At 42.0% G+C, this 26468-nt stretch overlaps 1 protein-coding gene and 1 long non-coding RNA gene across 3 annotated transcripts in view; one reads left to right on the top strand and one right to left on the bottom strand.

The window, feature by feature from the left end:
- Positions 1–25708, bottom strand: part of LOC143490365 (E3 ubiquitin-protein ligase NEURL3-like) — a 52842-nt gene extending 27134 nt beyond the window's left edge. Inside the window, exons 1-4 of one of the 2 annotated variants that reach the window (XM_076989070.1) lie at positions 25418–25674; positions 23849–24349; positions 23472–23642; positions 23068–23216 (exon numbers count right to left, since the gene is read on the bottom strand). In XM_076989070.1, coding sequence (XP_076845185.1) covers positions 23068–23216; positions 23472–23642; positions 23849–24349; positions 25418–25451 — 855 coding nt within the window. In that variant the 5' untranslated portion in view covers positions 25452–25674. Of the gene's footprint in view, positions 1–23067; positions 23217–23471; positions 23643–23848; positions 24350–25417 lie in introns of those variants that run through there. The other variant, XM_076989066.1, reaches the window with a different exon arrangement.
- Positions 20841–23611, top strand: LOC143490366 (uncharacterized). The gene is made up of 3 exons (XR_013124943.1): positions 20841–21058; positions 23032–23243; positions 23498–23611. It is a non-coding gene; the product is annotated as an uncharacterized LOC143490366 (long non-coding RNA).
- Positions 25709–26468: the final 760 nt, after the last annotated feature.

Consider the following 26468-nt stretch of genomic DNA (forward strand, 5'->3'; position numbering starts at 1 on the left):
ATTAAATAAACACGTGCTACTTCTTTGCATCTGTGTTAGAAATTCTGAAACCCTTAAATGGTGAGCACAAATAACAAGTCAGAAGCAGTTGGGTTAGATAATAAAGTACAATGATTTATTTCAACAAAGCATGGATTAACCCCTGAGATCTCCGTTACAAACACACCAGGTGTCTGTCACAGAGAGAGCTCAGAGACCCTTCTCTAAGAGATCCCTGTTACAAACGCACAAGGCGTCTGCAAGAGAGAGCTAATTCCCCGTTCCGAACTCTCATCTTTTATATGTTTAATCATCAATACACATGGTGCCCACGAGGTGATCAACCAAATGTGATTGGACAATACATGAAATAATTAACATTGATTTGACAGATGCATATGACGCATGCCCCCTCCACGCTCAGCATCCTCGTGATGTCATGACAGCCTGAGTGTCGCCGTAGTCCCTTCCAAGTAGAGATTTGGCGTCTCCAGCGAGGTCAGTTTAGGAACACCAGAGGAACATCAGATTAGGCCTCAGCCGAGGCCAGAGAACACACGCACACACATCTGAGGCCTACTGAAGTCACGAGAATGGCTTCAGTGCCATGATTAACACACGTATATGTAAAAAGATCTCTAACACCTATCCCTAATGTGTTTAATGCATACTAAAAAAGGCTGACATAAATGGAAATCATCAAATTTCCACCACACATCCTACCTGAACCAGACCCTGTGCCATCTGCCGGTCACTCACAAAGTGAAAGCAAAAGTGTCTAGTTAACCCTATTAATGCAAAAAAACAAATGTCTCTGATCTTTGAACCCAATAACAAACATTGCTCATCGCCTATTTGGCATCATTGCTTGTAATTCATCTTTATTGCGATAACAATCTTGGCAACAACATTTAATGAACCCTCTACTGCACACATTATTACACCAGCATGTAAAAAATGTTAGTGTTCACTTAAAATGAACTTTGATTTATATTTATATATATATTAGGGGTGGGCATAGATTAATTTTTTTATCTAGATTAATCTCACTGAAATCTTGAAATTTATCTAGATGAATCTAGATTAATCTATATTAAAATGGCTCGTATGTGTGCTACCCAAGTAATGACTAAAAGTCAGTTTTTGAGATAGGGTTTCTTAATACAGAGGGTGCATTAGACCAAGGGCTCATCTCCTGTTTCCAAAATGTATCAATGACTGCTTGAAGCTGTTCTACTTTGATACTTGAAGAAAAAAAAACAGGCTCAATAAAATGTAGGCTACTCGTGTTCAACGGTTTATTCAGTTAAATATGAATTTGTAAGCCTACATACTGTACATTAAAAGGTGTTGATAACATGTTTATTCAGCTAAACATGATATTTGAAATGTAAGCCAACATTTAGTACATTTAACCTCACGGACATAATTTGGGGGGACTTTTTCAAAAGCCGGTTTTGGTCCTCTGTAGTTTTAATGGTTAAAAAGAAATATTTAAATAACGACGAATCTAGCGCTAGGATCATGCAGAAAACGACCGCTCTGAGCTCCGCTCCGTTAACACTTTACGTTCCTAAAAATGAATTTTCCATGAAGCAAACCTGGCGACTTCGTGGCTGCATCCATGTAAACACACGAACGATTTGTAATTCACAGGTTTGAAAACTCGTTCTTTCCCCTACTGTGCAATTTGGTTAGGAGTTCAAAACACTGCAATGCCCTGTTCTACCTCTGTGTTTAACTGAACCTGTAATTTGTGATATAAAGTTATTGTAGAAAGGACACATATTAAATCACAGTAACAAGTATGTTGTGTGGTTTCTTGGAAATGTTTCCACACACACTCCCTGTATTTAACGATTGAGGGTTGTCTTGTTAACATTCCCCATCAGGTTTATCAGAAGATTCCAGTGTAAATCTAAATCCAGCCCAGGATGGACAGTGAAAGTGCACAGATGAAGCTCTGTGTTGGGCATTTCTAAGGACAGGACTGAAACTCTGATCAGAACTCTCCAGGGTGCACAGAACAAATGCTTTGTTGATTGATAAAAGGTTTCCGGATGCTCTCGTCATCTTAGATGCATACACAGCTGTTTTGTTCAATGTTGTTGCCAAGATTGTTATCACAATAAAGATTCATTACAAGCTATTTGTAGTCATGCCAAATTGGCAAGAATGAGCAATGTTTGTTATTGGGTTCAGAGATCAGAGATTTGAGATCAGAGATCAGAGATTTTTTGCATCGATAGGCTTAACTAGACACTTTTGCTTTCACTTATTGTTTTCAAGTAGAGATCAGTTTAAACAAGTGATCTAAACATGCACTATATATACGGCCTATATATATATATATATATATATATATATATAATAAGAGTATCAAATTAACAAACGTCGGTAACGGCCCACCACTAATATATATATATATATATATATATATATATATATATATATATATATATATATATATATATATATATATATATTAGTGGTGGGCCGTTACCGACGTTTGTTAATTTGATACTCTTATCGGGTGATATAAAAATTATCGCCGTTAATCTATTCTTAAAGTTGGGTTGGGAACTGGGTTAAAATGGGTAAGCAAACTATGATGACTTTCAACTTGATAGTTTAGCTCGGCTGTATTCCTAACCAAATTGCACATTAGGGGCGAGAACGAGTTTTCAAAGCTGTGAATTACAAATCGTACGTGTGTTTACATGGATGCAGCCACGAAGTCGCCAGGTTTGCTTCATGGAAAATTCATTTTTAGGAACGTAAAATGTTACCGGAGCGGAGCTCGGAGCGGTCGTTTTTTGCATGGTCCTAGCGCTAGATTCGTCGCTATTTCAATATTTATTTTTAGCCGTTAAAACTGCAGAGGACCAAAACCGGCTTTTGAAAAAGTCCCTCCCAAATTACGTCCGTGAGGTTAAATGTACTAGATGTTGGCTTACATTTCAAATATCATGTTTAGCTGAATAAACATGTTATCAACCCCTTTTAATGTACAGTATGTAGGCTTACAAATTCATGTTTAACTGAATAAACCGTTGAACACGAGTAGCCTACATTTTATTGAGCATGTTTTTTTCTTCAAGTATCAAAGTAGAACAGCTTTCTCAAGCAGTCATTGATGTATTTTGGAAACAGGAGATGAGCCCCTGGTCTAATGCACCCTCTGTATTAAGAAACCCTATTGTGACGTTCGGGCGCAGCCAAGGACGAGACACAGAACCCTCGGGTTGCAGAGCAAACGACACTTTAATCTCAGCAAGTATTGCGCAATAGCGCATGTAGAACATAGAACTAGACACGGAACGTGTAAACATTAGACAACGACGAGCACAGGACACTGCGCGAGCGCACATTAATAGACAAACCACATTAGCCCCACGTGATTACGAGACAAGTCACAGGTGAGGCTTATTAATCACACGACATAACCCCAACCACAGATATCCCCAGACGCAGACAAAGCACGTGGACTACGTATACACATGCCCAAAAGGGAGGGGCCGGGGTCCTCAACGTGACAGACGCCCCCTCCAAGGGCACTACCCGTCCCGGGGTGCCAACAGGACCGAGTGACCCGAACCCACGACGATGGGCGGATCCGACGCGCTCAGTCCTGCGTCTGGGAGGTGATTGCCCTTGGCGAAGCGTCCGTCCTGAATCGCCTAGCACACACCCCCTGGGAAGACCGGGGAAAAAAAGTTTGACACATTAAACGGAACGGACACGAATACACACACGGGCACAGTAACACACAGAGGAATGAGAGGGAAAAAGGGGTTTGGTAAACATACGGGTAGACTTACAAACACTGGAACAAATACACACGTAACAGGCGCCAGACTACGCGCCAGGAGGAGAGCTAGGAGTGGAGAGAAACCGGGAGCTGCAGACGCTGCAGGGGACGTTCCTCCTCCAGCCTTCGCTGCGGACCCTCCGCCGGGTGCAGCACGACTGGCGGACGTGCCAGGTGCAGCGTGACTGACGGACGTGCCAGGTGCAGCGCGGCGGGTGGACGTGCCAGGTGCAGCGTGGCTGTCGTACGCGCCCGGTGCAGCGCGGCTGTCGTACGCGCCCGGTGCAGCGCGGCTGTCGTACGCGCCCGGTGCAGCGCGAGGGAGCTCCTCCGCCGTGTCCATTAGCTCCTCCTCACCCTCCAGGACCCCCTCCATGGACTCCGCCGGGCTCTCACCCCGGGAATAGTCCATGGGGCTGGCCCCGGAAGGTCCGGAGGACGCGGTCTCTCCAGGAGTCCTCCTCCCTTTCACTGTTCCCACGGAAGAGGGAAGGCTCTCCTCCTCGTCCTCCGTGTAGGGGTAGCTTTCAGATACTCCCGAGCCCACGGACGGGGAGTATTCTTCCGCGCCATAGTCCACGGTGGACCTGTCGTCCTCCGAAGGAGGGTAATAGTCCCGCTCCTCCTCTCCCTCCTGTATCGTGGGAGAGAGACCTACAGGCGGAGGGAGGTAGTCCTCCTCCTCTGACTCCAGCTCCTCCTCCTCCTCACCGTAGTCGTCGTCGACGGAGGGAGGGTACTCCTCATCCTCTTCCCCCTCCCCAACATAGTCCACGGTGGGAACGGAGTACATGGACGGAGGGTAATCCTCCTCTTCCTCCCCCTCCTCCTCTTCGCCCGCGCTGGGAGAAGGGCACACAGGTAGAGGGGGGCACTCCTCCTCCTCTGACTCCTCCTCGGACTCCCCTTCTCCAAACTCCTCCTCCGGGGTCGACGCGGTGGCGCCGACTGTGCAGGCGCCCACCCTCTGAGGCGAGAGGGCGCGGGAAGGAGAGGGGTTTCGCTTTCTCCACAAGCGCACCACCCCCTGATAGAGCTCCTCCTTCAACGCGGGATCGTTGGTCGCTCGAACCCCGCGTAGCATGAATGCACACACCCGGTCCGATTCCAGCTGCTCCGGTGTAGGGGCGGCGTCTTGGCATGGTGGAGGGGAAGAAGCGCGGTGATGCCGCTTACTGGGGCGCTGACTCTTTTTTGGCCGAGTCATGTAGCCTGGCATCTTCTTGGTGTCTCTTGTAGGCTCGTCGTTCTGTGACGTTCGGGCGCAGCCAAGAACGAGACACAGAACCCTCGGATTGCAGAGCAAACGACACTTTAATCTCAGCAAGTATTGAGCAATAGCGCACGTAGAACATAGAACTAGACACAGAACGTGTAAACATTAGACAACGACGAGCACAGGACACTGTGCGAGCGCACATTAAATAGACAAACTTAAATAGACTTATTAATCACACGACATAACCCCAACCACAGATATCCACAGACGCAGACAAAGCACGTGGACTACATATACACACGCCCAAAAGGGAGGGGCCGGGGTCCTCAACGTGACACCTATCTCAAAAACGGACTTTTTGTCATTACTTGGGTAGCACGCATATGAGCCATTTTAATCTAGATTAATCTAGATTAAACTAGATTAATTTCAAGATTTCAGTGAGATTAATCTAGATTAAAGAAATTAATCTATGCCCACCCCTAATATATATATATATATATATATATATATATATATATATATATATATATATATATATATATATATATATATATATATATATATATATGAAAATTGCCCAGAACCACACAAGCACAAAGAATAAATACTTCAGCTGTTTGTGAATGATAATTTCAGAGTACAGGACTCTTCACTGCACTGTTCTACCCAGGCTGGACAGTGAAAGTGCACAGATGAAGCTCTGTGTTTGGCATTTCTAAGGACAGGACTGCAACTCCAACTCTCCAGGGAGCACAGAACAAATGCTTTGTTGATTGATAAAAGGTTTCCGGATGCTCTCGTCATCTTAGATGCATACACAGCAGTTTTGTTCAATGTTGTTGCCAAGATTGTTATCGCAATAAAGATTAACTACAAGCAATTCATATTAATGCCAAATTGGCAAGAACGAGCAATGTTTGTTATTGGGTTCAGAGATCAGACTCATGTTTTTTTACTAGATACTTTTGCTTTCACTTATTAATGTTTTTAAGTAGAGATTAATCTAAACGAGTGATATACTTATAATATATGACTGTATAGTGCATGCTTTATGTGTAGAAGATGATGCCCTCATGAGCAACCCAGTATCCATAATGAGAGAATGGAACATGGGCACTAGGATGTGGGTTAAAGCCCCTGGTGATGAAGAGTTGATTTCTCTTCCTAAGTATATTTAACCCACACTCTTCTGGACACACAATGTACGCAGGCATTTGAAAGTTAGCTGAAATACTCAAATAAAATATCAATAACCTAATGCTCAAATAAGCTGTGTGTGTGTGTGTGTTTTGGTACGTTGCCATATGGAAACAATCATATAGATTATAGAACTTTCATATATGACTTTTTTTTGTTCACTGGAAAATCTTACAATTGATTAATCCAGTGGTTCCCAAACTTTTTCTGCCGTGCCCCCCTTTAGTAAATAAGAATACTTTTGCACGCCCCTACACGCCCCCCCATATTGACACATGTGAACATGTTTTAAGCCTGGTTTATACTTGACGCGTCGCAAGGGTCCGCGCGGCGAAAATGACGTAATCGCGGTGGCTCCGCACGTGTGCAAGGCCTCGCGCGCTGTCGATTCGCGAGGTCGTGCACCTCTCAAATTTCGTAACTTCGCACGCACCGCGATGAACAAAGTTGTGTTTGCAGGGTTCATACACCTTTATAAGGTGGAATTAAAGCACTTGTACGTCACTTTCAAGGTCCAGTTCAATATTTCCCAGCACGTTAAACTTAATTAAGTTTAATTAAATATTTATACATATACTCGAAATGATTCGATATAATTCGCTTTTTAATCACATTATTTAATGGTTATTTATTTTCAAACCGCCCAATCTTAACGTCTTCACGTTCTCTCATGTTTTGTCCTGGAATTACAAGAGGCTCGTATTTGTTAACGTAATGCAAGAGAACTGTTCAGTCAGACAGATATTTGTTGTGAAACGAAGTAGTTACAATTTCAAGCATTTTCAAGTACTTTAGCCTAAATTCCAACACTTTTCAAACCTGAAACACAAAGCAACATTAAAATTCATCAGGTAAATGTTTCTTCCCCTGTTTTTGAGGGGTGTTTCTTTATACTACCACATATCATTTCGGACAAAACTACAAAGAATGTGACGCGGCTAGTATAAACGCCTCCACCATTCACGCAGATTCATAGATATATATTTCTATCTATATAGATCTATGTATATATATATAGTGTGTGTGTGTATATATTTATTTATTTTGATGCCTGTTGTAGCATCAGGTAAAAATGTTCTTTCACCGGTTTTGCAGGGGTTTTTTATTCTCCACTGCCACATATCGCCACCTATCGTTTTGGAGAACACTGCAGTGAAGCTCGTGAAAGTATAAACGCTTCCACCGTTCGGGTCACGCAAGGTGGGTGGAGTCACGCGCTACGGTCATTCACGAAAGTATAAACCAGGCTTTACTTCCAAGCTCCGCGCCCCCCCCTGCAATAGCTACGCGCCCCACCTAGGGGGCGCACCCCCCACTTTGGGAACCACTGGATTAATCAATGAAAAATTTGTGAGAAAAAGTGAAATCTTATTCCTAATCCATAGGGTTCAATATGACGTTGGTCCACACTTTGCAGCTAGAACAGTTTCAACTCTTTTGGGATGGCTGTCCACAAGTGTGTCTATGGGGATTTCTGACCATTCTTCTAGAAACGCATTTGTGAGGTCATATACTGATGTTGGACAAGGAGGCCTGACTCTCAGTCTCCGCTCTAATTCATCCCAAAGGTGTTCTATCGGGTTGAGGTCAGGACTCTGTGCAGGCCAGTCAAGTTCATTCAAACCAGACTCAGCCATCCATGCCTTTATGGACCTTGCTTTGTGCACTGATGCACACTCATGTTGGAAGAGGAAGGGGCCAGCTCCAGACTGTTCCATCAAAGTTGGGAGCATGGAATTGTCCAAGATGTCTTGGTATGCTGAAGTTTTCAGAGTTCCTTTCACTGGAACTAAGGGGCTAAGCTCCACAGCTCCTGAAAAACAACCCCACACCATAATCCAACCTCCACCAAACATTACACTTGGCACAATGCAGTCAGACAAGTACCATTCTTCTGGCAACCGCCAAACCCAGACTCGTCCATCAGATGGCCAGATGGAGAAGCGCGATTCATCACTCCAGAGAACGCACCTCCACTGCTCTAGAGTCCAGTGGCGGCATGCTTTACACCACTGCATCCAATGCTTTGCATTGCACTTGGACATATATGGCTTGGATGCAGCTGCTTGACCATGGAAACCCATTCCCTGAAGCTCTCTGTTCTTGCACACTATTCTTGAACTAATCTGAAGGCCACATGAAGTTTGGATGTCTGTAGTGAATGACTCTGCAGAAAGTTGGCGACTTCTTCGCACTATGCACTTCAGCATCTGCTGACCCTGCTCCGTCAATTTACGAGGCCCACCACTTTGTAGCTGAGTTAATGTCGTTCCCAAACACACATCTGACAGTTGACTGTGGAATATTTCGGGGTGGGGAAATTTCACGACTGTATTTGTTGCACAGGTGGCGTCCTATCACAGTTCCATGCTGGAATTCACTGAGCTCCTGAGAGCGACCCATTCTTTCACAAATGTTTGTAACCACAGTCTGCATGCCATTTATCTTATTATGGTATGGTACACAAAGAATAAACATATGGTTTTAAAAACATATATGTAAGCATATAAGCATATCTGTAAACATATCTGTCTAGTCCTGCACCATTTATCTATGTGTCTGTCTAGTTCCACTGACTATATAGCTCCATTGTTGTACAATGTTGCCATTTGGCAACGCACCTAATTTATTGAATAAAAACACAATATTATCATAATGTAAACCTTGTTCCAATAAAATTAAGTCACAACACAGGATCTTTCTGTATTTTTTATCATTGTAGATTGAGTAGCTTTTCTTCAGGTGATCTCAGTATGGGAACATTGTGGGCAAGAGTATGACTTTGGAAGGGATAAATGTCATGTGATGTCCTCCAATTGGTTAAAACAATGCCCCATGTTCTATGTAACAGCCAATCAGTTTTCAAGTTTATTTTAAGTGTTAGGAAATTGCAAAGAAATGGTATGTTTCCATAAGATAGCACCATGCAGTAGAGGGTTAATTAAAGCTGTGTTACAACCCACCCCACCTCTGTCAGCCATTGTTTAGCTAGCTGTAATAGCAAGGTGACTTGAAATTAACAGGGGAAAAATGCATCACAATTTACCTGAGAAAACTAATTTAACATAATATAATTCATATGGTTTTATCTGCAATAGTAAAAATACTAAACAAAATATAGTATTAATTCAGAAATTTAAAATACATAAAGCCTCAAAATGGTTTAAAACCCAATGCCATCTATCGGCATGTGACCGAAGCACGAACTGTATTTTGTTTACAAAAGTCACGTGAGTCGGGTCAGATTCAGAAGTTTTGTTCAGGCTTCGAGACAAAATTTTCTCGAAATTTTGCGTCGAACTCCGAATATGTCGAGTTCCGGGCTTCTACAGTGTATATATATCAGGGCAGATGCTGGTCTTTCAAGGAGGGGAAGCTCAATTTCGGCCTACATCATAAAACGTGTCGGTTTATTTATACGTAAATTCTACCCTCCATTCCTTTTCAGCAGCACCCGCTGGACAGAAACTGCGATAGAAGTCAGAAAGAGTGATAGAAGCCAGTCTCCAAACACAAGCAGCTACAACAAAAACCACCAAAAATAGAAGCTCAATTTGTCGTTAGTCGTTTTTAATGAAGAAAATGCCGCTAAGAGAATTAGGAAAATCTCCGGTTCAACTCAGAACAGAATGAAAATGAAAAAAAATTAAAATCAAATGCTCCCGCGGAAGTTTACACCAAAAGATTGCTGATTCGCTCATTTCGCTGTCAATCAAAAAGGGATTCAGCCTCAGATAGATCATCCAATCATCATGCAGAAGCTGAGCGTCCGGGCCAGCCGAGGCCGACCCACTGCCCCATAGACCCCCAGAGACGCTGAGCGTCCGGTGGGCGGGACAAAGCCCAGCATTTATCCAATGGCTCGTCTCGTTTCGCTGCACTCTTTGCTTCGCTATTGAACTCTGAAGACGCTCAGCGTCCACACCATTGACTGTATATATAATGGACGGTACGTCACCGTTGACTCCCATTGTGAGTTTTTGAAGCCACTAAGATGGCTGCACGAACGCTGCCATGTTGAAAATTGGAGCCTGAGCATGTGCATTAGAACCGGTAGGCAGGACAGTATCTCCGCCAGAGACCGTATCTCCGCCCCGACATTCGTTAGGATACGCCCACCAGTATAGAAACTTTTGACGTTTTACAAAATAAACAAACGTAAAAGGTTTTAATACTGCTGTCGAGAGTTTTGCTGTCGAGAGCTTTGATGTTGAGCGCGCTCACATTTGAGCGTCTGGTATTAGATGTCAACCAACGCAGCTATTAACTGTCAATCACCTTATCGCCACACCCCTTTAAATAACACTTAATAACTTATATAAAATCTGTTTATCGTAGAGAAAAACACTGGGAGAGATACTAATGCAATGGGGTGTTATAGAATTGACAACATATAATTGCTCAAAAAACTTATTTTACGTCCTGCCGACGCTGCTTCCTGCCGACGCTGCTTCCTGCCGACGCTGTTGCGGAGCGAATTTTGATTGTTTCTCTAAAGTGTGATAATCTGTTTACATACTAATCTTTACTTTTTGCCTCCCTAGACAACTATTACAGGTAGTGCTTCCACTATCAAGACAGTTGACTACTCTTTTCGACTGGAAACATCTTCGACATTTCGACATCTTAACCGAAGCTAAGTATTTCATCATGTCTGAGTCGCTGGGCGAATGGGTGACGTCTCGGCGGCATAACCGTAGGGCTGAGCACCGTCCTTCTCAGGTTCCCGTGTCAAACAGGTTTGCCCCACTCAGTAATACACCGACTGAGCGACCTGTTAAAAGAGCTCTGGTGATAGGAGATTCACAGCTCAGACACGTGAACGTAGCGACTAGTTTAGAGACACCAGCGGCCATAGTCAAGTGTATCCCGGGGGCTAGAGCGCCTGACATCAGGGCTAATCTTAAGGTGCTGGCTAAACGTAAATATTCTAAGATAGTTATACACGTCGGCACCAATGATGTGGGATTGAGACAGTCTGAGATCACCAAGGATAATGTTAAAGAGGTGTGTGAGTTAGCGGGGACGATGTCAGATGCCGTAATATACTCTGGTCCCATTCCAGTTCGGCGAAACCTACAGCAGGTTACGGGCGTTACACTGCTGGATGTCTAAATGGTGCTCAGATAACAAAGTGGGTTATATAGATAATTGGACACGTTTTGAGGGCAGGCCTGGCCTTTTGAAGCGAGACGGCATTCACCCCTCTTGGGAGGGTGCTGCTCTCATTTCTCGTAGCATATCTGCTAGGCTTAATAGTGGTAGTGTAGGTGTAGTTAATGGGGATTGACAAACCAGAGCCGAGGCCAGGCAGCAGACAAACAGGCTAAGCCGACTGTCTGCGAGCTGCAAAGAGACGTCACCTAGGTCACACCAGATTGAAACTGTGTCTGTTCCTCGAGTACCAAAAAATAATTCTCGTAAAGTTAGTAGACAAAATTTAATCAATGTTAAATTCAACTATGCTCCCTCAGAGAGCAGTTTAAATCTGAAACTAGGACTACTAAATATTAGATCCCTGTCATCTAAAGCATTGCTTGTTAATGAAATGATTACCGATCATAATCTATGCATGCTTTGCTTGACGGAAACCTGGAACCGACCAGACGACTATATGGCCCTAAATGAAGCTTCTCCCTCTGGCTATAGATATGTCCATAACCCCCGTCCAAATGGTTATGGTATATGACTCTGATATAGGCATTTCTCAAAAATTTGGCTTCAAGTTTAATTCTTTTGAACACCTCGTCCTCACTGTATCAAATGTTTCAAATTTAACAAGCAACAAAGTGTCACAGTCGTTTATGTTAATTTCTACTTCCTGCTTTCCTCCTGTACAGACGCTTTTCTGTCAGCTCTGCCTGTCCTTTCATTTATTTGAGTTATATCTACAAGTTCAAGTTATTTTTACAAGTTAAAAGGATCCATTACTCGTTACTTCACTTGGTAAGCTTTTTTACATTAATCTATAAAGGATTATTTAGCATTTTTTACATTCCGACAGTCCGACACTGCGAGTGAACTGTTTTTTGTGCCTCATCCTTGTGAGTGGTTTTTGTGCACTGTTTTATCAGCAGCTGATATTGTTTTCAGCTGTGAAATACCTGCCAGAACTTATTGGGTGTTATTTTTGCACTTTGGATTTTTAACTTGGATATTTGAGCCTTGTGCCCGGTGCTTTTGAGATTATGGCTCATGCTTCCACATCATCTATTTGCTCTGAGTGTATCAAACTGTCTCAGAGGGTTGCAGAACTTCAGGAAAGAATCCATACCTTACATTCTATAAGGGAGGAGGAAGAATATCTGGACTCGATTCTTGCCACACAAACTGCTGACAAAACCGTCCCTGTGACTGGCAAAGAAAGAGACGTTTCTCTCCATTGTCGCTGGGATGTACTGGGGGCAAAGCCTAAGCTCATCTTGGCCTCAACTCCTAATCCTGTTAACAACAACAATGGGCTGGACAAAGGGCTGGACTCTTGTTCGGGGGAAGGAACGTAGCAGAAACCAGCACAGCAGCGGCGGCAAGCAGCAATCTTCAGAACAGAACATTCTTCTCGATAACAGATATGAAGCTCTTGCCTCAACTGAAGTAGCAGAAACTGAGCAGTCCCATCACAACATACTGCCTCCCTCTCCAGGACATCAAGGACATCAAGGACATTCGCGGACCAACCACCAGACTGCCAACTGTGTTAGCCAGCAGCATGCTAACAAGCATGCTAAGAGGGTTAGCCATCAGGATGCTAACCATGTTGGCCATCGGGGTGGTAACCATGTTGGCCATCGGGGTGGTAACCATGTTGGCCATCGGGGTGGTAACCATGTTGGCCATCGGGGTGGTAACCATGCTGGCCATCGGGGTGGTAACCATGCTGGCCATCGGGGTGGTAACCATGTTGGCCATCGGGGTGGTAACCATGTTGGCCATCGGGGTGGTAACCATGTTGGCCGTCGGGATGCTAACCATGTTAGCCGCCGAGGCATTAACGGTGAAAGAAGACGAGGAACACCGCCACAGCCCAAAACGCTGCTAATTGGGGACTCAGTCATCAGAGATGTATGGAGCAACAGTATTAAGGCCTTTTGCTTTCCTCGTGTTACTGTCTGTGAAGTGATACCCATGATTCCACACATATTGCATGACCATTCAGCCACGGAAAGACTGATTGTACATGTCGGCTCTAGCGATGTTTACAAACAACAGTCTGAGATACTGAAACAGGATTTTAACCATCTGCTCGACATTCTGGAGTTTTCCCGGTGTGAAGTGTTCATTTCTGGACCGATACCAACTGCACGTCGAGGCAGTGGTCACTTTACCAGACTGCTGGCTCTAAACAGCTGGCTCATTACAGCCTGTGCACATCGGAAGGTAAACTTCATTGACAATTTCAACATCTTTTGGAGGCGTCCTGAGCTTTTTAAACCTGATCAGCTTCACCCTAACAGGGCTGGGACTCAAATGCTTGTGGATAATCTAATGTATGGAATCACTCACATGCGGAATCTGCACCCAACCGCCAGCAGTAACGTCAGTAATGTCAGTCAAAGGAGCCCATCTCCTGTCAGAGAATCTGTCCACAGTCTCAGAGGTAAACTCCAGGAGATTGAAGAGGTTCCACAACACTACAGTCTGCAGTCTTGTAGGAACTCACCTACTTCTCCTGCACACTCAGTGATTTCTCAGGTCTGACACACTGGAACCCATGCTCCTAGTCAGTGCTACATTCCAGTTATTTTAAATAGCCGGTGGCATGGCTCTCAGAATCGAAATAAAAATGTAATCAGAAGAAAACATAAGGGTACAAAACATTGTAACAAACAAAATTTGATCCCAGTGAAATGCACAAGTGATGTAAGCGATGCTGATCAAACACATCAAGTCTTCAAAGTCTCCTTACTAAACGTCCGCTCACTCACAAACAAGTCTTTTGTAATAGCTAAATTAATTGAAGATTACTGTCTGGACTTTCTTTTTCTAACAGAGACTTGGCTTGATAGCAATGGAGCAATAGTGCTAAATGAAGCTTCACCTCCCGACTTTAACTATTTTAATGTCTCCAGGGTAAATAAGAGAGGTGGTGGTGTTGCATGTTTTTACCATAAAGCATTCCGCTGTAAGCAGATCTCATTAGGGGAACATCCTACGTTTGAATATCTGGCAGTACAACTCAACAGTACTTATTCAGTTCTTTTGATTGTTATCTATCATCCTCCCAGACTACATGCAGATTTTCTTGAAGATTTTGAAGAAATGCTTTCAAGGATTTTAATTGATTTTGATTATGTTTTAATTGCTGGGGATTTTAATATTCACATGGATATATCCACAAATCCAATCACTTCAGAATTCATGAGGATGCTTAACTCTTTTGATCTCATACAGCATGTATCAGGCCCGACTCATAAGCATGGCCACATCTTAGATTTGGTCATTTCTAAACGTATAGAGGTTAATAATACTGAAATTACTGATGTTGCAATCTCTGACCATTTTGGTGTATTTTTCAACATGTCATTATCAACTAGAACACTCAGTGAAAAGCGCACAATAACCAAGCGTTATCTCAGTGATGGCAGTGCCGTGGCCTTCACAGACATAATACAGTCCCTCCCTCCCCTCTCAGAAAATGGGAATGAGCTAGTTGAAACATTCACACACAGAGTTAGGAACTGTATTGATGCTGTGGCACCAAAGGTAACTAAAATAATCTCTGGTAAAATTAAGATGCCCTGGAGAAACACTCCATCTATTGTAAAATTTAGGCAAGATTGTAGGCAGGCTGAGAGACGTTGGCGAAAGTCAAAATTGCAAGTACATTTTGATATTTATAAAACAACATTGCAGAATTACAACAGTGAAGTGAAATCAGCAAGGAAAAACTATTTCTCTACCTTAATCAATTCATCCAATAATAACTCAGCTGTCTTGTTCAGAAGCATAGATCAGCTAGTAAACCCCACCTCCTGTGTCTTCCCTGAGACTGTTTCAGTTGAAAAATGTGAGGAGTTTGCTATATTTTTTAGGGACAAGATTACTAGTATAAGGCAGAACATAGCAACAAGCACTAATAGACCATCCACCCTTATATCAGTTACTCAGCCTAACTTTAATATGTCTTATTTCCAAGAAGTTGACATGGTAACACTACTTGATGTGATTTCATCACTAAAATCCTCTACTTGTGAACTGGACCCTTTACCAACAAGCTTTTTCAAGCAGGTTCTGAGCTCATTAGCAAATGAAGTTCTAACGATTGTTAATCAGTCTCTGCAATTGGGAGAATTCCCTAAAATTTTTAAAACTGCAATGGTTAAACCACTATTAAAGAACAGAAATCTTGATCCCACAATTCTTAATAATTATCGACCTATATCTAACCTTTCCTTTCTTAGCAAAATCATTGAAAAAGTAGTGTCAATCCAGTTGAATGACTATGTCAAAGTAAATCAAATAAATGACACTTTTCAATCTGGTTTCAGAGCTCTCCACAGCACTGAAACAGCCCTAGTTAAGGTAGTAAATGACTTGAGATTGAATAAGGATGCAGGCAAACTCTCAGTCCTTTTTCTGCTAGATTTAAGTGCCGCTTTTGACACCGTTGATCATGAAATACTTCTTGATCGACTACAGAGCTGGGTAGGCCTTAGTGGCTTAGTCTTAGACTGGTTTAGATCGTACCTAACTGGGCGTGATTACTATGTAGCATTAGGTACCTCTTCCTCCACACATCAAAAAATAACTTGTGGCGTCCCCCAAGGATCAATTCTTGGGCCGTTACTATTCAACCTATATATGCTTCCGTTACCACACATCATTAATAAACATGGTATTAGTTATCATCAATATGCAGATGACACTCAACTTTATATTTCGCTAGAACCTAAAGCCCTAAAATCAATTTGCTCACTGTTTGACTGCATAGATGATATACAGACATGGATGTCTGACAATTTTCTGCAGTTAAATAAACAGAAGACAGAGGTTCTTGTTCTTGGCAGTGATTCACAAAGGAATGATGTCCAGACTTATTTAAATCAAATCAATCTGAAAGCCAGACAATGTGTTAGGAACCTGGGCGTCACCTTTGATAATGAGCTCAGCTTCAAATCACACATCATGACTACATGCAAGACAGCTTACTTTCATCTTCGAAACATCGCTAAGGTCCGAGATATGCTCTCTCCTGCTGACAGTGAAAAACTTGTCCATGCATTTATCACATCAAGGCTAGATTATTGTAACGCTGTTCTATCTGCTCTTCCAAAGAGCTCTATTTCGCACCTACAGCGAGTTCAGAACGCGGCTGCAAGGGTTCTGACCCGCAGGAGAAAGAGAGATCATATTACACCTGCACTCCACTCACTGCACTGGTTACCTGTCAGCTTTAGAATAGATTTTAAGGTTCTAGTCATGGTTTTTAAATGTCTTCATGGTCTTGCCCCTCTTTACCTAAGTGAAATGATGGTTAGATATGTTCCAGTCAGGTCTCTCAGGTCTTCAAACAGTAATCTACTGGTGATTCCTAAAAGCCGATTAAAGATTGGCGAGGGTGCTTTTAGCCACTATGGCCCAAAGCTCTGGAATTCTCTTCCTGAAGAACTCAGAGGCATTTCATCCTTGCATAGTTTTAAGAGCAGTCTCAAAACATTCCTGTTTAGATCCGCTTTTAGTTAAGAAACTATCTTAATAGTTTTATCTTATTTACTTTACTTTTTATTATCTTACTTCACTTTTTACTTTTTATGTTATTTTAATATTTTTATCTTTAATTTCTTTTAACATTTTCTTTTTGTCTTTTTGTCTTTGTCTTATCTCCTTTTAATGTTTCTTTTATTTATACTGTAAAGCACTTTGAGTTACATGTATGTATGAAAGGTGCTATACAAATAAAGATTATTATTATTATTATTATTATTAATTACTATTTACCGCCCCCCTGGTTCATACTCTAGAGTTCTTGCAGGAGTTTTCAGACTTCCTGTCTCATGTAGTGCTATCAGCCGATAAGGTGTTTATAGTGGGTGATTTTAATATCCATTTTGAAAATCTGTGTGACTCTTTTAGCATTCATTTTCAAGCAATTCTTGATTCAATGGGTATCACTCAGAATGTGGTGGGTCCTACGCATAACTGTAGTCATACTTTAGACTTGGTCTTGTCATTTGGTATTGACATATCCAGTTTAGCAATTCTTCCTCAGAGTGAGGCTGTTTCTGACCACAGCCTCATAACGTACGAGTTGTGTTTAACTGACTGTGTTCATCGGCCACCCCGCTATCAAATTAAACGAGCTATAACACCCAGCACCATAGCCGCGCTCACTGATATTTTACCGGGTCTGACAAACACTGATCCACTTGTAGCTCCGGAAGGACTAGAGCGTTTCACCGAGCACGTCGAGACTTCCTTTCGTACAGCTATAGACAAAATTGCACCACTACGATATAAGAGAGCCACGGAGAGAAGAATAGCGCCATGGTACAATGAGCACACGCGTAGCCTCAAACGAGCCGCGCGGATCCTGGAACGTAAATGGCGAAATTTGAAGTTAGAAGTGTATAGACTATCATGGAAAAGCAGCCTTATTGAATATAAGCATGCCCTCCATACGGCAAAGTCCTTATACTTATCGGCCTTAATAGAAAAACATAAAAACAATTCAGGACTCCTTTTTAAAACTGCTTCCAGCCTTACGAGGAGTCATGAACAAAACAATTCTCTTATTCCACTAGAGTGTAGCAGTAACAATTTTATGAAATTCTTTAATAAGATTGATAAAATTAGGGAAAACATTAGTAGTACTATCTCAGAGCCTGTCAACATGCCAATGCACCTTGACAGCTGTCTGGTCAGCTCTGATGCCCTGTTAGAGTCCTTCTCCCCAATTGGTCGTGAGGAGCTTATTTCACTGGAGCTTATTTCACTGGTGAAATCTGCTAAACCCTCCACATGCATACTAGATGCTGTACCAACCCATCTACTTAAAGAATTACTGCACAGCAATGTAGAACCGTTGCTTACTATAATAAATTATTCTCTGAGCCTGGGCTACGTTCCCAGTTCATTTAAACTTGCAGTCATCAAGCCGCTAATTAAAAAACCTGGTCTTAACCCCCAAGAACTGTCCAACTATAGGCCAATTTCTAATCTGTCATTCATATCCAAAATTTTAGAGAAAGTAGTTTCTTCACAACTCTCTTCCTTCTTATAGACAGAACATGTCTTAGAGTTATTTCAGTCAGGATTTAGAGCTCATCACAGCACTGAAACAGCACTAACTAAAGTACTGAACGATCTCTTAATATCCTCTGATAAAGGACACATTTTGTTTCTCATACTGCTAGACCTCAGTGCTGCTTTTGACACCATTGATCATAATATTCTACTTAATAGACTGGAGACACTCATTGGCATAAGAGGTCAAGCACTCTCCTGGTTCAGGTCCTACCTGACAGATCGTTACCAATTTGTGCTAGTAAATAATGAATGCTCTGAGCATTCTAAAGTAAAGTATGGTGTCCCACAAGGATCTGTACTGGGCCCCATATTATTCTCATTATATACAGTATGCTACCACTGGGCACTATCATTCGTAGGCATGGTATTAGCTTCCATTGCTATGCAGATGATACAGTTGTATATATCTTCTAATCCAGATGATACCACAACTCTCAAGATTGAGAACTGCGTCCAGGATATTAAAAACTGGATGGCGTCTAATTTTCTTAAACTAAATTCTGACAAGACTGAGGTACTGATTCTTGGGCCAAAAGCTTTTAAGCAATTGGGCTGATATTCCCCTTACCCTAGATGGAGTTTTTCCTCGCCACTGTCGCCTTTGGCTTGCTCATTAGGGTTCTGGACCCATAGTATTTTTAACCTTGTAAATCCTGTAAAGCTGCTTTGCGACAACTTGAGTTGTTAAAAGCGCTATACAAATAAACTTTGATTGATTGATTGATTGTAATAAAAATTCAAAGTTTCTCGTCTGGCCCGTTCACTTACATGGGAATGGGCGGGGTTAAAAGTTGTACTGCAGCCAGCCACTAGAGGGCAGCTGACTCACGGAGGCTTCACTTTTCACTCGTCCAGCGATAAGAAGCTGATTCCCCCAATAGTATACGGCGCGAGACTGGGAGACTCTCTCACCATGGCTTTCTCATCCTGGCTGCACCGCGCTGGTGAAGTTCCGTTATAGTCTCGCGTGATAGGAATTTCTAAATAAAAGTAATAAATGCAAATTTACCGTTTCTACATAAATAACTACATATACTACTTATACCTTCACTCTTTGTATTTACGAAACATCCTACATGGCATTATAAGGATGTTTGCAAAGGATTTGAAAACTTCAATGCACATTAAACTTAATGTTTTGCAGATAAAATTCAGGTAGAAATACATGATAAAACACAAACAAAATATTTCCATTTAGAACTTTATTTTTGCAAAAGCCGCATGGCTTCCCCTCTTTAAACACTGTTCAATTTACAGTTGATTGGTATTCCCAATTTGTCAAGCATTGTTCATTGTTCCCATGCGAAGTTTACAATGCAGAGAACTTAACAGGCTATTCTTAAATGTTTTCCTCTCCATAAAGTAACTTTATGAACATATACACTGCCAATACAAGACTAGAATGTAAGATTCGTTTGTCTACAAAAACGAGGTATTTTAACTTACACTAAACGCTGGCGTCGGCCATCGTTTTGCACACGAACGAGCATGCGCGAGATCAGGAACGCGTTTGTGCCATGGCCAGGCAGCCACGCACACGCAGCCACGGGGAGGTGGTCTCTTTTCTCGAGCCGTACCCTCCTCGATTCTGAACAAAAGTTGAGCGCGTTGTAGCGCATATAATGACATGTACACACAACAGTATATGTTTGATCACTTATTCATCACTTAAACATTCAAACGGTCATTTTGGCTTGCGCCTGATCTTACCTTGTATCTGTCGCCCCCTGCTGCACAATTAGTATAATGCTGCTTTGCAATGCAGTGTTCGCTTTATGCTGAAAAGAAAAGAAACAACTTCTGCTATTCTCGTTGGACCGGCGAACGAAAATTGTTGAGGGGGGGGGTGTTAATGGGGGGTGGCGAACGAAAATTGTTATCATCGCTATTTAAATATTTGGTTATAACCATAAAAACTGGGGGGGGACCAAAACCGGCTTTTGAAAAAGTGGGGACATGCACCCCCCTTCCCCAAATTACGTCCGTGCCTCCACTCACTTATTCACCCTTCCAGACATTCTACGGTGACCCATCAACGTCTGTTTAGTTGAATACACAGGAATCCATTAGGATTTCGTTACTGTTTTATTTGAGACATTTTTTTTCACAGGACATTTACGGACACATAATTCATCCCACCAGTGAAAAGTAAATACATTTTAAAAATTCGCTCAAATATTTTAGCCACAGTTAGCAAATCATTATTGGTAGCAAATTCGTTTATTTTCATCTCTAAACACATGAACATGAATCCAAGCATCTCTGTTGTGCTCTTTAGTAATTCTGTATACAGGCTGCGTATATCTGATTTGAACCACTAGATGGCGCCCTGGGACTTTCCATAGTTTACTATGCGCTCCAAATGAGTTGAGAGGAGAAATGAACTTAAGAAGGAAGAAAGTGAAGAGCGTTTGAGAGAACTTGCTTTGGAAAACACTCAGACTTCCGGGTTTTAAACCATCAAAGCTTAACATTAAATCCGTAAATGAAAATGTGCTGCTAGTACTACAACATGTGCTTTCTTTCACAATATTGCGCTTTGACTCAATATACGATGAACGTGAAACCGCAAGTAACTTTAACATTGCTGCCAAACACATATGGTATGTATTTTCCGTTCCTCTATTTTTGCATCCAGAAATATGTCAAGTAATAAAATTTTTTGGTCTGCTGACTTACCTTTCACAACAGATGTCATGATAGTTACAAAAAGACTAACAATACTGTAAACTAATGAACGAATTAATGAATGTCTTATTGTATCATGAACCCGGAATAACGGGTTTTCTGTATAATGTACAATATAGAGGAAAACAAATCACAAGGCCACTGTGTTGTTCAGGGGTAACTGTATTGCCATTTCTTTCACAGTGCAAATATATATACACATATATACAGTGAGGAAATTAAGTATTTGATCACCCTGTAAGTTCTCCTACATAGAAATCATGAGAGAGAGAGAGAGAGAGAGAGAGAGAGAGAGAAAGAATATATTATAACCGATATCAAATAGCCTACAGTAAATACTAAATCAGTATGTTAACTGTCTACTCTTGTGCTTGACCTTTGACTTTCATCTGCATCACACCAAACGTCTTCCTTTGTATCTAAGACATGTAGTGCCTTTTCCAGTCTGGGATGTGTTCCTATGTTATGTCCAAATACCCAGGAGCCATCGTGACTTCTGTGGAGATGAGGAAATGAGAATATGGTGGCAGAAATAATGACATTATCATTGGATGGGCTGGAAACCACTCTGTGATCTGGAAATAGTGACAAACGACCAGATACCCCATACAATCACACACAATATACCATTGTGTTGTGCCTGTTCTGTCTTTCTGCTGAATGCCTTTCAAACAGCTCATCAAGGAAAACAATGACCCGTGTTTAATTGAATGGGCCAATGATGGTCTTATGCAGATGCAGTCAACAGATACCGCTGCACATATGGTGATACTAGTGCCCCTCTGGCCTGGATGAAACCAGCTTATCCATATAGATGAATGTGTGTTCGGTTTCACCAGCTTCAATCTCCACATCAAGCTCCACATCAGCGTGTTCTAGAAACTTCTTTCAAATCACGGTCGTAACACGCACACCAAATGAATGTCTTCAGCCAGAATGCTGAAAATACTATATAGGTATAGTAGCTGTTCACTACTGAAACCACTGTGGATCTAGATTTGGCTAAAACTTCAAACCTGCTTCCCTCATGGACCTACCACAATCTACCACATGAGTAATGACGATGACTCTGAATTCATCAGACATAACGGTTCTTGTTCATTTGTGATGTCTTCCGTCTCCATCACTGTCTCTGGCTGCATCCATTTTTCTCACCAAGAACACAAGACCAGTCCACAGAAGGCCCCTTTCATATGTGTGGTATCAGGACACAAACAAAAAACACCTGGGCAGGTTGTAAGCTGAAATGACAGCCAGGTGATTTGGCAGTATGTGTATTACAGTAATTGTGGAACAATCTCTTCAGTGACAACTACAGCTATACTTTCGCTCTATACATGCACATTTCAATTCAAAGGATAAGGAGAGAGGTATTCCTGAATTTTGGAAGAAGTTATGGCTGAATTCATGTTGTATAAAAGCAATGCAAAAGAACAGATAGTTTAGCTCACATAATCTATTGATATGGGGACTGTGTTAAGTGTTCTGAAAAAGTGGACGTCAACAGCGCACCACACGACAGGTCGAGGATATTTAATCAACATATGCTTAAAATGCATTATGTACAACGCTGTACAATATATTTACAATATAATACAATATAAAACAACAAAGTACAAAGATTTTGAAATTATTATTTGCTTATATATAGATCACAGATATATCATTTAACACTAGAACAAACAATATTAAATGCTGCATTGCAAATTATTTTTGCATATAAAAATGATTTAAAATCCTTTGAATATTGCAATATCATTGTACTTTGGTCTAGTATTAAATGATATATCATTAATGATATATCATTCTATATATAAATATATAATAACATGTAGGAGGGTTAGTGGGCATCAGCAAAGCATCCACGTCTCCTCCTCCATTACTACAGGGGTCGTCCCAAAGTGCACAATAAGATGTCAGCGGTTCAGATGCGGTGACGACACAGTGGACACGAGCCGATTTCCTGGGCGACCCTGGAAGCGCATTGAGGGCACAAACACCGGTGGCCACACACGAGGAGCACGTCCGCCCGCGTGGAGAAGCACACCACACACTCCTCCAGGTGTTCGTTACCTGAGGGGTTACACAGAGAGGCAGTGTGTAAGTCTACAGTGGTGGATTTACTCTTAGTGAACTTAATATGTGAAAAGAGGTTTAGGAAGCTGATATAAAAGACAGAGAAATCGTAGTAACAACACAGTGCAAGAAGCAAACTTTTTTCTAGATAGGGTTTTTTTCTAGATAGAATGGAATTTACATGGAATGGAGTGTCCATCTTATTCCAATGGGCAAATGTGACCAGAAAACGTTTTCTGCACTAGTTCTTACTTGTGTTATGCTCTTTGTTTTGACAGAAGAGGGAAGCTGGGGTCTGTTTTTCTGGAATCTTCTGGGGCTTCTCTGTTGGTAATATGTCATAGCCACAGTTCTCCTCTGTGGCATCGATGGTGAGTACAGGGCATGACCTGCGCGTGCTAAAAAAGCCCTTCTTCTCCGATCCTGTAACACGAACAGTGTAAGGAAAATGCTGTCAGTCGCATTACTTGACGCTAATTATTTACAACCGTGCGCGACTTGGTCGTAATGCATTAACTGTTGTTTTTACAAGACGGCAGGAAACAGTGCAGTTTGCATAATTTTCTGCCAAAAGACTGATTACGTTTGACATAAAATGGTAAATATAACTGTAAAAATTATAAACTCACCGATTAATAGAATAGCGTTGGTCTGCCCATAAACATCGATCATCGCCCAGATTGCGTCGCGTGTGTTCACCTGCGTTTCCATGATGTGCGTTTGTCCGTCGCTTGTCCGGATGCGCAGGCAGCCACGGCGACAAACCCAGAACTTGAGCTCCGTACGGGGTTCACATTGGTCCTCCGGAACTAGTGTCGCCCAGTACCCTTGAGAGTACGTCAGGTCGGGGATGGCGAGAGGGGGCAGAGATCTGGACCCGGGCTCAACAGTGGTGATGCCGATTCGTAGCGCGCCGTGCCATCCCGAGACAGAGCGCTCGATACGTAGACACACCTTCTCCTGTATCTTCACGGGTCTGCTGCTGAAAACCAGCCCGTGTTGGAAAGACGATATTTCTCTGGTTGCTCGTCGACCCCCCTCGCTCAGCCTCACTAGTTGTCCCTTGGCTTCGGCATTAAACATCAGAGGACCCAGACACCCGTTTCCACACCCACAGGCTCGGCGAGTCCCTGAAGGTAAAACACGAGGACCAGCCAATAACCGTTAAACTCGCTTTGTTCTTGAACAGGTGTCGAGTTTGTTCGTTGCAAAACGCGCACCAGAGCGGCATTCATTTGACCGCGCTTACAAGATCATAAACCCATGTTAAGCAAATCATAAATTGACACAACCGTGTTTATCCTTATACTTTTACAGTGCAATTATCGCACCCCATTATCACACTGAAATGCCATGTGTGTTTGCACGTTGGAATTCCAGGGGGATTTCTGCCCCTCTGAATCACTGCAGGTTCGCTAGCACAGGGAATGTACACGTACTCATAAACCTGTCGGCTTAATTGATGTTTAGTGCTTCCTACAAGAATAACAACTCGGTGAATCAGATCCCACGTAATGCGCGTTATCTTTTAGATGTAGGCATCTGAGGCAATACCTCCGTTTACAAGCTCAATCCTTGCTTTCACTTTCCAAGAGCAATAAACATACAGCTGGACGTTTCACGTGATGGTACTTTGGTTATTGCATTTGCAAAGTGAAAGGACTAGCTTTAAAAACAATCAATTCATATCGCTTGATAAAATGCGTGAATTATTATTATATAATAATATCACACTACCATGCTATTACACCTAACGTTTATTTGGACTGGGGAAAAAATAAAATTAAAATCGTCAAGTTCAAACTGTGGAAGGATGAATATGTTGAAATTACTGAAATTACGTATTATTTTGGTTTGCCTGATTACGCTAATGCTTAAATAATAGCACAATTAATATAGCTATATAATTAATAGAATAGAAAAGAACGCGTAATAATCAAATAAGACATTTAAATATCTTAATAAAACATAGACATAAGTATAAATGTATGCGTTCTCGTGTGGACAACCGCAGACGGTGCAAACTACACACGGTGTAAACTCATATAAACATACACATTAAAAAAGTTTCTACAGGCTATGTGCAGGCAGTGTCCTTAAGTAGGGACTTTCAAATGAAATCTCAGCAAACAATTTTGTCCTCATTTAATTAAAATTTTAACGCATAATCTATTAGTATGAATTCCAAAAAGTCTTACCCTTAGTGCTGCTTTTCGTCTTTAATCTTGCCATTTTTGTTATTAACCAGCTTGGTCAGCCGGTTGCCTTAGGTTAAAGTGAACAGCAACAAACTTAACAGCAGTCAACATTTCTGTCTGGGAGCGTTTCTATTTTATAGCGAGGAGGAAAGCGCACGTGCTTCTGGATGGAACTCAAAACATTATTCACCATAGGTCGCAGGGAAAGGAGATTGGCCACAATTTGTTAGGGGTTGTCCTTGGAAAAGTACCGAATTTCAAAAGAGGCCGGGTAAGTTTCAAACGCGCATAGTTCCAGTTAACACATGACACGCCCTCTTTGCAAGGCGCTCACGTGTGTGTGTGTGTGTGTGTGTGTGTGTGTGTGTGTGTGTGTGTGTGTGTGTGTGCGTGTGCGTGTGCGTGTGCGTGTGCGTGTGCGTTTGCGTGTGCGTGTGCGTGTGTGTGTGAGTCTCCGGAGATGTGTGCTTGTGTTTGAACACGTTCTTTTAAAAGAATGAGCAACACAAGGACAGCATGAATTTAGCTTAATAAAAATAACATTCAACTTCCCAATTATATGATCTACTTTATGATCCTAATTCAGGACATTTCTATCTAAGCGTGCAACATCTTTTAAATCTGGAAAAGACGATGTTGGAACAGGATGTCAGGAGATTTTTAATGTACGGTCACATTAAAACAAAGCAAAGAAATCCTTCTTATTAAAGCGTAATCATTCTTCAGCGGAATACATAAAATGAATTCTGCCTGTGAAATTCAGTTAAATCAATCATCACAATTGCTAAAATGCTTTTTCTTTATGCTCACCTTTTATTTCTTGAATTTATAAAAGTTTATTTCACAAGTCAACCCAGGTGCTGAGGTATTTTAGTCAAAGGTGCTTGTATGTACGCTTTGCTTGTATGTGTTGTGTTTTTTTTTTTGCGCATGTTCTATTTATAATTACAGCAGCAGTCCCAGAACCCCGTGCTCCGTCAGTCTCGTGCCGTCCATTGACGTCCTGCGTCGTCCTGCAAAATCGTGCGACAGTAACAACGAAGACGCTGAT

The sequence above is a fragment of the Brachyhypopomus gauderio genome, unplaced genomic scaffold (genome assembly GCF_052324685.1).
Source record: "Brachyhypopomus gauderio isolate BG-103 unplaced genomic scaffold, BGAUD_0.2 sc65, whole genome shotgun sequence".
Lineage (NCBI taxonomy): Eukaryota > Metazoa > Chordata > Actinopteri > Gymnotiformes > Hypopomidae > Brachyhypopomus > Brachyhypopomus gauderio.